This window comes from Haliaeetus albicilla, chromosome 2 (assembly GCF_947461875.1).
Source record: "Haliaeetus albicilla chromosome 2, bHalAlb1.1, whole genome shotgun sequence".
Taxonomy (NCBI): Eukaryota; Metazoa; Chordata; class Aves; order Accipitriformes; family Accipitridae; genus Haliaeetus; species Haliaeetus albicilla.
In genome coordinates this window covers 19,837,630-19,852,671 of record NC_091484.1, presented here as the reverse complement: position 1 = coordinate 19,852,671, position 15,042 = coordinate 19,837,630, and the positions used below count along the sequence as shown (strand labels likewise).

At 41.4% G+C, this 15,042-nt stretch overlaps 1 protein-coding gene across 4 annotated transcripts; it reads left to right on the top strand.

Moving 5' to 3' along the window:
* Window positions 1-336: 336 nt before the first annotated feature.
* KBTBD2 (kelch repeat and BTB domain containing 2) lies at window positions 337-14,407 on the top strand. Of its 4 annotated transcripts, none has more exons than XM_069809025.1 (5): window positions 478-597; window positions 5,473-5,538; window positions 7,670-8,196; window positions 11,089-11,254; window positions 11,689-14,407. In XM_069809025.1, exons 3-5 carry the CDS (start codon window positions 8,027-8,029, stop codon window positions 13,222-13,224), a joined length of 1,872 nt encoding a protein of 623 aa, XP_069665126.1. In that variant the 5' UTR covers window positions 478-597; window positions 5,473-5,538; window positions 7,670-8,026; the 3' UTR covers window positions 13,225-14,407. The 4 variants fall into 4 exon arrangements, with proteins under 4 accessions (XP_069665140.1, XP_069665117.1, XP_069665126.1 ...); XM_069809035.1 differs by lacking the exon at window positions 478-597 and adding an exon at window positions 1,066-1,103; XM_069809039.1 differs by lacking the exons at window positions 478-597; window positions 5,473-5,538 and adding an exon at window positions 337-461.
* Window positions 14,408-15,042: the final 635 nt, after the last annotated feature.

Sequence of the window (15,042 nt, the reverse complement as noted above, 5' to 3'; positions counted from 1 at the left end):
ACGTTTCAGCTGCACGGTGCCTCAGCCGGCAGGAGGGCCCTTGAGAAAAACTAAAAAGGAGGCGCCGGGAAGCAGAGGGACACGGCTGGACCGGGCCGCGCCTCGGCCCTTCCCCGCACAGCACACGGGCTGCAGCGAGCCGCTCCTCCTGGCAGAGGGCGCTGCCTCCGCCCGCACGCCCACTCCTCTCGGGGTCCCGCACCCGCCCTGCGCCGTCAGGCGGGCCAGCGCGCCCGCCGCTTCCTCTTGGCGCGGGCGCTGGCGTAGGCAGAAGCTGGAGGGCGGAGGAACAGGAAATGGGCCTGACTTCTCCCCGCTCTGAGCATGCGCAGGAGAGGCGGGCACGGGCGGCGGTGCGCGGCGCCTCGTAACAGCCGCCGAGCGGCGGTGGTGCTGTGGGGGATGAGGAGGTGGAGGGCAGTGCGCCTGCGCGTCTAGTGGCTGCCGCCTCCGCAGCCCGGGTGAGACCGGATCCTTCTCCTCCTCCTTCTCCTCCTTCTTCTTCCCCCCCCCCCCCGCTTCCCTTGGCTGGCCCCTCGCCCCCGGCCGTCTGCGGTCGGGACGCTGAGGCAGAAGAGGAAAAAGCGGCGGTCGGAGGTTTGTGCGGGGAGGGACGGCGGCGGCGGCTCTCCTGTGCTCGCCTCCCGCCGTAGAGGCCGCCGTCGTCTGGCGCGGCCGTCGGGCCGTTTCCCGTCTCCTCGCCGCCGGCGGCCTGCGGGGCCATAGCGGGGGTAGGCCGCCGTTTCGCCGCGAGGGGGGGGCCTCGGCCCCCGCGGCGGGGGCGCTCCCGCGGCGGGGAGGCCCGCGTGGGGCTCTGCCGCAGCCTGCCGCTCCCCAACCCCCCCCCAAGCCTGGGCGCGGCTCCCGCCCGCCCTCTCCGCGACCTGCGACCGCTCCCGCCAGGCAGCTGCGGCCCCGGTCCCGCTGGACGCCGGCGGAGACCCGCGGCGGAGGCACCCAGAGGAAGAAGGCGAGGTGGCGGCCGCGGCCGGCTGCGGGCGCGGCGGAGCTCGGGAGGAGGAGAGAGGAGAGGAGATCGGGACGCGCGGCGGGCTGTCAGCTGTGCGGCCGGCGGGGCCGTCCCTGAGCCCCCGAGCGCGCCGGTACTGGCGGAGCAGGAAGGCGCCCCCTTCCTTAGGGCTGGTGGGGGGGGGCTTCCTAGGGAAGCAGGAAAGGAATGAAAGCAACGGAGGGACGGGACGGCGCACCCGGCTGTCAGGAAGAGGAAAAAAATGTGTTCCCTCTCTAGTACCGTGTCGCTGCGTACTGCGAGCGGGAGGGGACTGTAAACTCAGGCCTGTCGTGGGGTGGGCAGTAGGGCTTCCAGCGTTCAGTGCTCCTCTTCAGCTTAGCAGGTTGGGACGCTTGCAACTCCCGTGGTTTTTCTTAGAGACGCTTGAAAGGACAGACACGATGAAGTCGTCTACGACAACAGCACGGTAGTGGCATTGGCGTTCCGTGTAATGTCTAGTTCTGTGCGTATACATACTACTACTACCTACAGCGACCGGGGGTGGGCTTCAGTGTTTGTGTGGATTTGAAGAGTCAGATTTCTTAGTGAACTCTTATAGACTAAGTATATGCATAGTATAGCTTTGAAGTTAGCCATTTGTGTGCCTAAGATTTTTCTAGTATTTATTATTGTTTCTGTTATGAGCGGGATAGATACCTGCTGCTTTTGAAATAACTTTAATTATGATTTAGAAATGGATTTGCAGTGTAGTTAGCATCTGCGTTTTTAGAGGATTCCTTGCAAAGCCACAGCTTGCCTTTCTACATTACTTTGTGATCATAGTGGGCCTGAAAGGCTGTGTGCTGTTGTGAGCTCACCTAGGGCTGTATTTACATGAATTTTGTTGAGGTGATGTATTTAGAAGATCATTGAAATACATGATCAAATTAGTTCAGTTTCCCATAAATGTACCAGGAGAAATAAGTAATTTTTAATATTTAATATACTTGGATATGTAAATCATGGTCTCATGATCTGGGTGTAGGTGTCACACCTCTTCCCTAATTATTTTTGTGTGTGGAGTAAAAAGGTCCTGTTATACTCAGTGCTGTGTAACTAGCATCTTGCAGGAACAGACCAAAGCAGAAGAAAGGATGTTGCTGCTTATTTAGTATTTTTGGCGGTGGTTGTTGGGTTTTTTTTTTTCCGAGGCAGGCTTTTTTGTTTTGGTCATGTGATTATGAAACAGACCAGAATTGTTGCAAACCCTAAAATTTGTCTTCCTTAATCTAGTGGCTGTTGCATTTTGAGAACAAATTTTATATGCACGAATAAGATAACCATTATAAGATTCTTAACCTTTCAGGAACTAACTTATGGTTAGTTAAGCTGCATTAATTATTAACCTGATTTCTTAATGTAGAAATGCTTGCATTTATAGTTGAACATCATCATATCTCATAGTGAATATTTAAGGGAGCGATGTATACATGTGAACTGGAATTTAAGCTCTTAAATAAAACAGACTAGCTTCACTAACATACTAGAGTTCAGAGAAAAAAAGCCACTTTTCTATACATAACATGATATATGGCTGGATCTTACTGGAGACATCCATGGCTCACTCCCCCCACGCCCCCCCCCCCTTAATTTTCCAAAACAGGTCAAGTCTTTCCACAAAACAGAAACGCCCTTGGGGATGGAAACTACCTGTGTTCAGCGTAGAAGGCCAGTTGCCAAGTTGTTGGTTTATCTTGTGCTAGTTTTATTTCTGAGCAGGTATTTCCTTTAGTGTATAACTTCCTTTAGGAGCAGAAAAACAGGAAAGAAACTGGTAATGAGGAGCGTGTTGTGACCAAACATGTTGTTAGCATGGAGTCTGACACTTCTAGTCTCTAGCTTCTGCATAGTTTCAGAAAGCTCACCTACCTCAGAGTTCTAACTTGCCTTCCAAGCATAATATATATGGAAAATAGTAGTAGTTTCCAAGTGAATAGTAATTCTCAAAATAACAACAGTGTAGGAATAAATCGATCCTTGTTTTTTGTGTAATTTCATGTTGTTGCCTTATTAGATGTGGATGTGCTTGGGTTTCTGGACTGCAGTGCTATCAAAGACACCTTTGATGGCTTTAGAAGAGAGGGAAACTTCCAAGTCTGGAACTGCTTCATCAATTACCTATTTCTTTTTCATTGCCAAGGATGCAAATTTCATACATTACTTAAGAATCTAGAGCTTCCAACTCCTGTTTCTTCTTTCCTATCTTTGAGATCTGTTGGCTAGGTGTATTGATTTACATAATTGATTTTAATCGTTTTTAGTGCTTGTATTCCCCCTTGCTATTAGTTGGCATAATAGTTTTGAAACATGTTGATTTGTAACTTGGCATATCCTTAATAGTAACTAAGTATTAAAGTGCCTGAGCTTGGTACTTTCATTGCTAGCTGGGAGGATTGCTATCTCTACACACATGAATTCTTGTATAGTTTGGTTTATGGTTGTTCAGTTCTTAATTCTGACATTTTATTATGTTAAAAATAGTGGATGACTCACTACTTCAGACATGTTTTTGCCTGTGATTTGTATGAAGCTGCCGTTGCATGGAAATAGGAATTTGATTATAAGTGCACAGAAGTAGTATTTAAAGCTTTTTTTTTATTAGTTAAAGCTAGATTAAGTAAATTAAATGTCCAGGGAAATAAGTTTTGGTGGGTTTTTTCTTTTTTTCTTTAAAACAAACAGGTTTATTGAAGTGTGAATTGTAGTTAGTGAAGTTAGAATTCAAGAGATATTTAGATGCCTAAAGATGCAGATAGGAACCTGTGACTCTTTCATAGATTTTAAGTGTTTTCCAGAATTCTATTGAAAGTTAGGCATTTAATCTGGCAGACTTCTTAATGGGATTTTTCAGAAGAACTTATTTCTTCTCCTAGTATCAAAATATCTAAAAAAGCAAAAAAAACCCCCAAACACGTCTATATATCTGTTTTGCCTTTCTTATAATTCGGAAAAAATCAAGCAAATTTTGTTTTGAATTAGTCCAGTTGAAGAGTATTATATCTATATATCTTACACCTTTCCCTACTAATTAAATTGGCAATAGTCAATATACTTATTCCATGTTATATATTGAAGTATAGTGTTAATACTTCCATGTATGTAGTGCAGTATATATCTCTGTTTATTGATCTTTGCCTGACCTCAGAAGATAAACAGATTCAAGGAAGGCAATTAATAGCCTGTCCCATAACTCATTAACATTTGATGACTAATTTTTGGAATGGTCTCATTCAGATTTGATGTTAAAATCACCTCATCAAAATTACTTAAGCTGAAAGGAATAATAAGTACTTAAAACCAAACCCTCTTACCAACCTGTTACTTAATGCTGCTCTCCAGCTTGATAGGGAGTTACCTTGGATCACCCAGTAGTAATTTGGTTTAGTTTGCAATCCAGTACTGCTGTGGCCTTCCAGCAGCTATACCAGTCCTGTTTTAGACAGCTGACTTCCCAGAAGTTACCCAGAACAAAATGGTCATTTCAGTGACATTGTTGAAGAGGAGAGTCTTATTCATAGAACTTGCATTCAAGGATTATTTTCATTCTATCAGAATTTCAGTTCAGGATATTAAGCTAACTTCAGCCATAGATCTTTTAATCTATAAGTCAGAAATGTTCATCGCTGTGTAGTTATGAGAACTACAGGAGACTTGTGCATCTGTAAACATCTTCTCAAGTTCATAGTTTTTCAGTTAGCTGAGATCTAAGAGCTGTATGCCAACTAAGCACAGTGCAGTGAGAGAGGTTAGGTTCGGACTGGGGAGAACTGAGCCTCTTACAGTTCTCCTTTGGCAAGTATGTGGCTTTGGATAAGCTGATTCTTACTTTGGTGCCTCAGTTTTTCAGCCTTTAAAGTGAGAATATCTCCTTCAAAATTGTCTTGAACTCTTCAGAGAGGTGCAAGAGAGGTAGGTAGTATTGGAGGACTTTCCAGGCACAAAATTATGTTCCTACACCACTTATCCTAATGTTTTGAACAGATTTGCTTCTCTTGGGGAAGTGACAGTATAAATGATGGTAATTTTGGACCAGAAATTCAGAGATCCTTGATATATCTATTGTTCTCCTGAGGAGTATTTAGTATGGTTCCATTACAAGGGAATGGGATGCGACTCCTGACTTTGTGACAGATACAAAATTTTGTTCTTTAGCAAATGGTTATCACTGGCAGCAAAACACAGTATGGATGTGGAAAACAGGAATCATGTACGTCGCATGCTCCTACCATGTGCGCCTCTCTGGAGCGCATCATGGAAATGAGATGGTTTCAGATCAGCTGTAAACCAAGGACTCCAGCTTTGTAAATTTACAGTTCAAAGGTGGTTCACATCACATAAATGTTCTGCAACAAGACTCCTGTCATCTCCTCAATCTTTTCTGCTATTGAAGGTCATACTCAAATGTTCCAGCTATTTATAGTAATTAATTTCACAGTTTCAACTTGTCTTCTGTCGAACAGGTCTGCTTTTTCAGTTACCGACTGTCAGCCGCATGCTGCCAAAAATGTCTTTGATCTTACTAGCAGGTACATATCAATTTCTCCATGGCATCCTTGACTGGTTCTGTTACCTAATGTCTAAAACAGTGCATGTTAGTTTTACTCTTTTTTTTCCTGTTTCTGAAGATTTATATTCTTTAAAATTACACCAGAATAGGAAGTTACGATATCGGTGACTTCTTTTGCTAAAGCTTAGTACTACTGATGCTCTGCCTGAACAGAGCTTAATCCACTGGCTTGTATTGTTCTTGAAACTTTACTCCTAAGCCAGGAAAAACAATGCTGTAGAGAGACCTGGGATACCACTAAAGCCACGAACTATTTATTTCTGCGGGCCTAACACACTTAGGAAGTCTGCATGTCTCTGTAGCCATTTAAAGTTCAGTGCAAAATCTGCCAATGGATTAGGTTGCATGTTAAGCTGTTATCAGATAACCAGGATAGTGGTCAGTGATGCAGAGATAGGATGCATACTAATTTGGTGAAAAGCAGCTGTGACTTGAAGCAGAAGGTCATTGCTTTAGATGAGCAATATCCTTGTATATCCTTGATATACTTGTCGTTTAGCCACTTCAGCGGTTAACTGCACCTGAAACTTGAAGGTCTGAAGTCAAGAATTCTGCTATAACAACAGATATTAGCATATAGTAGGCTGTCCTTCTTTCTCCTCCAAATATTAACACCTTTTCTGTTTTTCTTAATTAACTGGCTTCACCTGAAGTAACAGTGAACATTGGGTTTGACTATTTTGACTGTTTTCCAGTTAAACAACTAGTGAAAACTAAGAGCTTGAGATTCCTGTTTGTGTATATTCACTGAAAAGGATCAGTGACACTAAATTAGTAGTAATTAAAGTGGCATTAATTAAGCATATCTGTTTCAAGTGAGTGAATGTTAAAAAACAGCTGTCTTTGAATTGTATTACAGGCAGGGCTCTGTTGAAATAGCAGATCTTTGATATGTCTGGAAGGTATTTCTACAGCCTTCATCTTACACTAATTGTGTATTTTTGTATGGAATTTAAAGTATGTCATTTCAAGTAAGGTATTTCTGCATTCACTGTTCATAATGAACTATAATGATACTGATGTCTTAGACATTAGACAAACAAGTCCCTGGTTATTCCTCGATTTTTGGAATGCGAAAGAACAGTGCAAGGTTAAATAAACCTGGAAGTATTTGATAGGTGTGGTACTCTAGTGTCCTTTATGATGATGATTTTGTTGTCACAACTATCCCATTCTTAATTACGTTTCTGTGTCCACGTGGTAGATAAAACCTGACCCCGTTTTTAAGAGGAGGAGAAATGTCCAAACAGGAAAACAGACTTCGGTAGCCTGTGGCCATTGCTTTATAACCACTCCCAAGAGTTTTAACCCCTGCCATTCCAGCATCCCTTTGCTCCTATTATCTCCTTATTTTTCTTTTCTCTGGTCTGCAGCAGTCATGCTTACCTGGCTGTATGGAAATGACTCAGAAGGAAAAAAATGGAATGTGAAATGTTAATAGGTGAAGCCCTTCTGCACAGAGAAGATGAATTAAATAAGCATTGGGAATATAGGTTGTTAGGTCTTTTTAATCCTTAGGTCCGGTTCTGCTTGTTCTCTAGTAGAATACCAAAGGTGAAGTAAACAGGTTGATGATGATGTTGAGAGTTTAGTTGGAAAATGATGGAATGTTGAAGAAACTGCATTTATATTTTGAGTGGCCTGGTATTGATAAGCTTTAAGTAGACAAAAACACAGAAGCCGAAAAAGTAGCTGTTTAATATGGAAATGAAAAAAATGTGGATATCTTACCAATGGTTGAAGGAAATGCACAGGCGTACTCGGTGGGAAAACTGGGTAATTTTTGGAAGAGGAATAAAGTCTTACTGAACCTCGTTTTAACTCTCCAGCCGTAGAAGCTTGTTGACGAAATAAATTATCTTAATTCATCAGTCTATGTCTTGATGAGAATTAATGTACAAACTCTTCTGCTTTTCCTTTCTCTTTGATACTTCTGTTGTAGAGAAAAAAAATTAAACAAGAGTTTTAGTGTAAGTAGTTAAGTTCTAATTTAGAAAGAAGTTTGTTAGACAATTACCTTTAAGGGGTAACTATGAAAGGTTTTTGAAAAAGTGCTAATGCGTAAATTAATTTTATTTTCCTGCTTTCAGTCACTCAAGTGCAGCCACTGATCACGAGATGTTACCACGAAATCTACCTCAGACTTCGCTTTTGTTCATTCATTTGCTGCATCATAGATCTCAACAGGAGCTCTGCAGGCACTCTTGAAAGTCTCTAAACAGATTGTGGCAAGTCGAAGTGTGATGACCTAATAGGAGGTCAAAGTCTGAAACACTGATTCAGCAGTCCAAGATAACACTGCCTTTTTTTTATCAGTATCACTTCTGAAGGCTACAGACCTCCTGCGTTTCTTCCCTGGTTACTTCAGAAGCATTCAGCTGACGTTTCTCTGGTGAAAAGATCTTGACTTTTCTCTCTGGTCCTGGAAATATTAATGGAATACAGTCATGTCTACCCAGGACGAGAGGCAGATAAATACAGAGTACGCTGTATCCTTGCTGGAGCAGTTAAAATTCTTTTATGAACAGCAGGTGCTAACTGACATAGTGTTGATTGTTGAGGGCACTGAATTTCCCTGCCATAAGATGGTTCTTGCAACATGCAGCTCGTATTTCAGGTAAGTATTCAAACTAGGATCTGTTAATTCTAGCAAATCTGTGATACCTGTTTTTGAGTGTAATATTACTTAATTGATTAATAATTAATGTGTGGCAGAGAGTTTTAAAGATCAGTGAAGTAAGTAAAAAAACCTGAATATCATTACTTGCCAACACCAAAAGAGTAAAATAAATTTTCTAGCATCTTGTGACTTACTCTGGATAGGTAGTCGTTTTTACAGTAAGTGGAAAAAAAAACAAACCAAAGCCCACCACACTTGTGATGGTTTGTTTTCTTTAGGGAGTTAATCCAGTCTGAATAATTAGTAGATTTCTTATTCTTCATACTTAATCTTTAAATATTTAATCTTCTTTTATTTCCCAAGGTAGGGTAACAAGGGATTACTGAGATTTGGCTATGGGAGTTCCATTGTCATGTTTATTAGCTGTAGTTTCTTAGCAGAGGTAGGGATTGCTGTGCAAGTTCATGGCTTTTCTGAATCATCAGGTTTTCTCTGCTCAGCAGAGCAGCCAGAAACTCTTTTCTTGCCTGAGAGCCTTGCTGCAATGCAACAGGGTTTTTTGTGGGTGGGTGTTTTTGTTCACCACCTGTCCCCAAGATGCTGTTGCAGTTTTTAATTCAGTAGCTCCTGCTTCCCAGGTGTCCTGTTTTTTGTCTTTTGAAAAGTTTTTATTAATAAGGTATGTCGAGTGTTACTACTCTTTGCAGATACCTTCATGGTAAGTCCTAGAAGATGAAGTACCATGAATTTTCTTTAGTGATTAATCATTTTTTGTTGGTAACACAGTATAATTAATCTGCCTGTCTGGAAGGAATTTTAAAGCTTGAAACTAGTCTTGGTGACATCCATGCATGTTTCACCTTCCTGATGCATTGTGGAGGGATTATAACTTTTCTTTCCTGTTTAATCAAGGGAAGGTTTGCAAATTCTGTTTTCTTGTTGAGATGGGCTCACTATACAGAACATGTCTAAAACGTTTTCTGTATTTTGTCTGCTTTCTTGTATAGAACTATTCGAGGATTAATTTATTACTTCCACTGAATTTTTTGTTGGTGCTGGTTTTTGTATTAATTTTTTCATCTCAGATGAGTCTGGTACAATTTTTAGCAACAAGTATTGTGTGATCACTAGATAATGATTATTGTTGTTGGCCTTCTGCAGATGACATAGTTCCAACAGTCTGTAAAATAACAGCCACTGGAAATGTAGCCAGATTTAATGTGGGTGGCTAATGATAAAGTTGGAAAGCTGTCACGAGTCCACGCAGTGTGCTGCATTAGAATATGCAGTCAGATCTCTTATTCATATGTGTTTGTTTATTATTTATGGAATGAGGTTTTGGCACTGGTTAAAAGAAGTATCAAGCTTGTGGTTTTGTCGTGTTCTGTTTTTCTTCTCTACTTTCGTTTAGAAAAAGATGCTCAGCTTCCTAAATTTAGCTTTATTATGAAAAATTGATAGCCCTGAAGGAGGCTGTGGGGAGAGAGGGAAGAACAGAAAAGCATCTCTTAGTGTGATCCAGCCATTGTGTATGATTGCAGCCAGCTTACCTTCCATCTTTGTGCTCGAAGACTGTGCTGCAACAGCCCAGTTCCAGTGCAGGCCGCTCAGCAGTGTGTAAGCATGCACTAGAGCCAAATTCTCTAACAGCTACCTCTTCTTCTCTATGAAGAGGAGTCTTTGCTGGCACTTGTACTGTCTTTGTTTACCTTTAAAAAGCTGCATGGCAAGTTGATGCTCACTTGACTAGTCGGTGACCCCTCCTAAAATGCCAGTTGCCCTGAGTTAAGGAGCTTGGAAGACCAAGAGATGGGGATGGCGCAGGAGGGAATGGTGGTGGGGCACTGTCTTTGTATCAGACGCTTCTTGGAATGGCTTTGCTTAGGGAGTGTATCTCCATGTCGCCTTTACCTCTGCAGCTAGAGGCAGGACTATAGGGTGCACCCACTGTCCCTTCTAACTTCTCTCATATGTGGCTTCCTAAAAAGCCCCAAATAAATACAAAGAGCCTTGAGCTGAATTTTCAATACAACCATAAATATCAAACCTGAATTAATATAAAGCTCTTAAAATCAAGTGTCCCCCATTTTAAGAAAAATGACAAATACCTGGTTTACAGTACTAGAATCCAGTTAGTTCTTAACTATGTTGCAATTAAAAAAAAAACAACAGAATGGGCAATAGGTATATAAAGCATTATGGAAACAATAGCCTTTTTTTTTAAATTGCATTCTGCTTTTTTCAGGAAGATGTAATGGAAATACTTGCACACACACACCCCTTCTTTTTTTCCCAGAGCAATCTGATAGTTTTTTGTGTCATTCATTTTTGTCTACAAACTTGGAAGTTTACTGTGTATTATTATGAATGGTATATAAGAAATAATTTGTGGAGTGCCAGTCTTTGCTCCATTTTCCCAACTAACTTTCTCCTCCTCACAGAGGAGCAGGCTTTTTGATATGACTTAGCTCACTCCATTGCATAAATCTGCTTCTTTTTGTTTTAGAAGCTAAAATCTAGCTGCATATGTTTCAACAGTATTTTCTGGAGGCTGTTTCTTCCCTCTTATTATCACCTACCATAGAAGTTTTAAATTTCATCACTAAAACTAAATAATCTTTAGAGTACTCTGCTGATTAACACAAAAGTGTTTGCATAAATATAAAATATTTCTATAGAAGGCAGTAATGGTACTTCTTGAATGTTCTGTACAAATGCTCTATCTTAAATACTAGATGGTAGCCTAAGGTAAATACTAAACACCTGTAAACAGGCAACCAAAAAGACTGTTCATCTTTTGGAGTGTAATCACTGAAGATTTACGGGTGACTATTTAAGATTACTGTACTTACTGTTGATCCTTGTCTTGATATGTATATTCCTCCTCAGAGCCATGTTCATGAGCGGGCTAAGTGAAAGTAAACAAACACATGTACACCTGAGGAATGTGGATGCAGCCACTTTACAAATTATCATAACTTACGCATACACGGGTAACTTGGCAATAAGCGACAGCACAGTAGAACAGCTTTATGAAACTGCCTGCTTCTTACAGGTAGGAATGTTTTATTTTGAGTATGAAATTGCTGCTTCTAATCTCTGAACCATTTTTTTCTTTATCCTGTTAAATAGTCTTCTGTTTAGTCATTTCAAAATACTCCAGTTTGCTCAGTACAGACAGCAGTTGCTTGCGAGATACATTTCATGTACCCTTCTGTCCTTGCTTTATGGTCCCTGCGGAAGGTGGAAGTAAAACAGTGCACCTCTAACAGTTAGCAAATTAGTTTCTCCAGCAGACATAATTCTGTGATGTACTTGATCTGCATGAAGCAGTTGAGGAAGTCACTGCTGTAGTTTTGTGTGTCTATATTATTCCAGGCCTAAACTCTGTTGTTCAACAGTAAATGCAGGTATTTTTACCTGCTGCTGGTACATAAAGAAATAGATGGTATGCAGTAATACTTAGCATGTGTCTTCTTTGCATTACAGGTAGATGATGTGTTACAGCGGTGTAGAGAATACTTAATCAAAAAAATTAATGCAGAAAATTGTGTGCGTCTGTTAAGTTTTGCTGATCTCTTCAGCTGTGAAGAGTTAAAACAGAGTGCTAAAAGAATGGTGGAGCACAAGTTCACAGCTGTGTACCACCAGGAGGCTTTCATGCAACTGTCACACGATCTATTGATAGATATTTTAAGCAGTGACAATTTAAATGTGGAAAAGGAGGAGACAGTTCGTGAAGCTGCCATGTTATGGCTGGAGTACAACACAGAGTCACGATCGCAGTATCTGTCCTCTGTTCTTAGCCAAATCCGAATCGATGCACTTTCAGAAGTAACGCAGAGAGCCTGGTTTCAAGGCTTGCCACCTAATGATAAGTCAGTGGTGGTGCAAGGACTGTACAAATCAATGCCCAAGTTTTTCAAGCCCAGACTTGGTATGACAAAAGAGGAGATGATGATATTCATTGAAGCTGCTGCTGAAAACCCTGGTAGTCTTTATTCTTCTGTCTGCTATAGCCCCCAGGCAGAAAAAGTTTACAAACTCTGCAACCCTCCTGCTGACTTGCATAAGGTTGGGATGCTTGTCACTCCTGATAATGACATCTATATAGCAGGTGGGCAAGTTCCTCTGAAAAACACGAAAACCAATCACAGTAAAAGCAGCAAACTCCAGGCTGCCTTCAGAACTGTGAATTGCTTTTACTGGTTTGATGCACAGCAAAACACTTGGTTTCCAAAGACACCGATGCTCTTTGTTCGTATAAAGCCATCCCTGGTCTGCTGTGAAGGCTACATCTATGCAATTGGAGGAGACAGCGTTGGTGGAGAACTCAACAGGAGAACTGTGGAGAGATATGATACTGAGAAAGATGAGTGGACCATGGTAAGTCCGTTGCCTTGCGCATGGCAATGGAGCACAGCAGTAGCAGTTCACAACTGCATTTACGTAATGGCACACAACTTGATGTACTGTTATTTTCCCAGGTCAGATGCTTGGGTAGAAATGGCTATGCGACAAACAAGTAGATGTTTTGCTTCAGCTGCTGCTTTTGGTGATAAAATATTCTATATTGGAGGACTGCATATTGCCAGCAATTCTGGTATAAGGCTCCCAAGCAGTACTGTAGATGGGTCTTCCGTAACAGTGGAAATCTATGACGTGAATAAAAACGAATGGAGAATGGCAGCCAATATCCCTGCCAAGCGGTATTCTGACCCATGCGTTAGAGCTGTTGTCATCTCTAATTCTTTATGTGTCTTTATACGAGAAACCCACATGAACGAGAGGGCGAAGTATGCCACCTATCAATATGACCTGGAACTCGATCGCTGGTTTTTAAGGCAGCATATATCAGAACGTGTGCTGTGGGACTTGGGGAAAGACTTCCGGTGCACGGTAGGAAAGCTGTATCCGTCTTGCCTTGAAGAGTCCCCATGGAAACCTCCAACATATCTCTTCTCACCAGATGGAGCTGATGAATTTGAGCTGGATGGGGAGATGGTTACTTTACCACCTGTATAGCTCCCAAATTAGACTGCACGAGTGATTTTGTGCTCAGTTATCTTGAAATAAATGATTGTGAAAGAACAGGTCTGGAAACAGAAGTGTCAAACCTGTCTTTCATGAGTTGTATTTTTATGCCCTACCTAACACTTGCCGCCATTCAGTATGAATCAGTGAAATGAGCAGATAGGCTTCCATAACCTGAAATACTATTATATGATAATTGAGAAATGTAGATGTATATCATGAGCTTAAGCATCTGACTTGTCTAAAAAATTAATTTCTAGTTCTGTGAAGTCTCAGTTCAGGAAAATTAGCTTCAGAAAAAAGTAGTTACTGTTTCTAGGATGATGTGACAACTCTCTTGAAAATATCTTCCAGTTATATTTGAATTACTTCTGGATATTCTACTTAAGTGCTAGTTATATAATTGTCAGTGTGGCCTAATCAAAGGACTGCTGCACTTACTTAATACTAACATCCATGTTGGTATAGTAATGCCATTAAAAGAAAAACAAACAAATCCCATGGATCTACCTGTGGTAGGAAGGGTAGATCTTCCATTGTATGGTAACATGCAGGGCAAAATGACTGCAGGTTCAGTCACATGTATTATTAGGTGCATGTATTCTATTTTCACTAACTTATACCTGTCTATTTAGAATACAGGTCTTCCAAGCAGCTGGTAGTTTACCAGGTGTGGACTTAAGTTGCTGGGCTTGCAATAGGAACTGTCAGCCCTCATAGTGCGGGTCTATGTGGAGCTTTAATCAGTAAATGTCTCCACGGTCTGTATTACAGTAATGTTGGCTCATGTATATTACTTCCTGCTGCTGATGTATTTTTCCATTGTAAAACAAAGTTTTAGTGTGGATTAACCAGGTCTTTATTTTCTGTTAATTTAATAACAAGCATTACTGTAGTGTGATTGTGTATAGATACCCCTTAGCTATCAGGTTTTTTACTTTGGGGGGTGGGGGGAGAAGCAAACTGTTCAGGAATATCCTGTGCTGTGTGCAGGAGAGCAGATGACTAGTGCTGCTCTGGCATTAATCCCAGGAACCACTAGCAGTAGCGGGGCACCGCCAACCTGACATGAACACAGGTGCTTCATGACAAACCTTACTAGCATGTTCAGCTGCATCATGTTCTGGCACTGTATTTTGAATGACATTAATTTATTAAAAAAGACTGAATCCAACTGAGTTTGAGTGTGCTTTCTGGTTGAAGTTGATACAGTTACAACACCCTCCCACCGCAGGCACACTTCTAGCAAGTAGTTTGTTCATGGCAACTGGAAATAGTTAAGCTGTGAAAAGCCTGGAGACAAGTACATTAGTTGACTGTGCTTACTGGTCAGTGAAAGCTGGAAATCAGGTATTCAGGTCAAACTGAGGATTATATAGAACTTGGATCCCCCACTATGATTTTTGTAAATTAGCACTTCTCCAGTCACAGGACAAATTCTGCTCTACTGAGAGTGAAGAACCATGGGCATTAAGGAGGTAATGAGGAATCTTTTCTATATGCTCAGAAGATGGGAAATGTATGTTCAGTCTTTAATAGCAAGAGCAAATTTATTATTTACTCTATTGTCCAGACTGCCCTGGCTTTCCCTTAATTCTCTTTCTTACTCTAGCAAATACAATTACAGCTTTCACCAAAGATGACACCTGTATAGTTTTGTGGCTAGGTCGCAAGTAGATTTACAAAGTTTTGTCATGTACAATTATTAAAGGTTTTGACTGGAAAAGGGACTTCAGCCAACAGACCTGCCTTATATAAAACTCTTCCTAATACTTTGGCATTTTGTACCATGGATGGATTTATGGGACC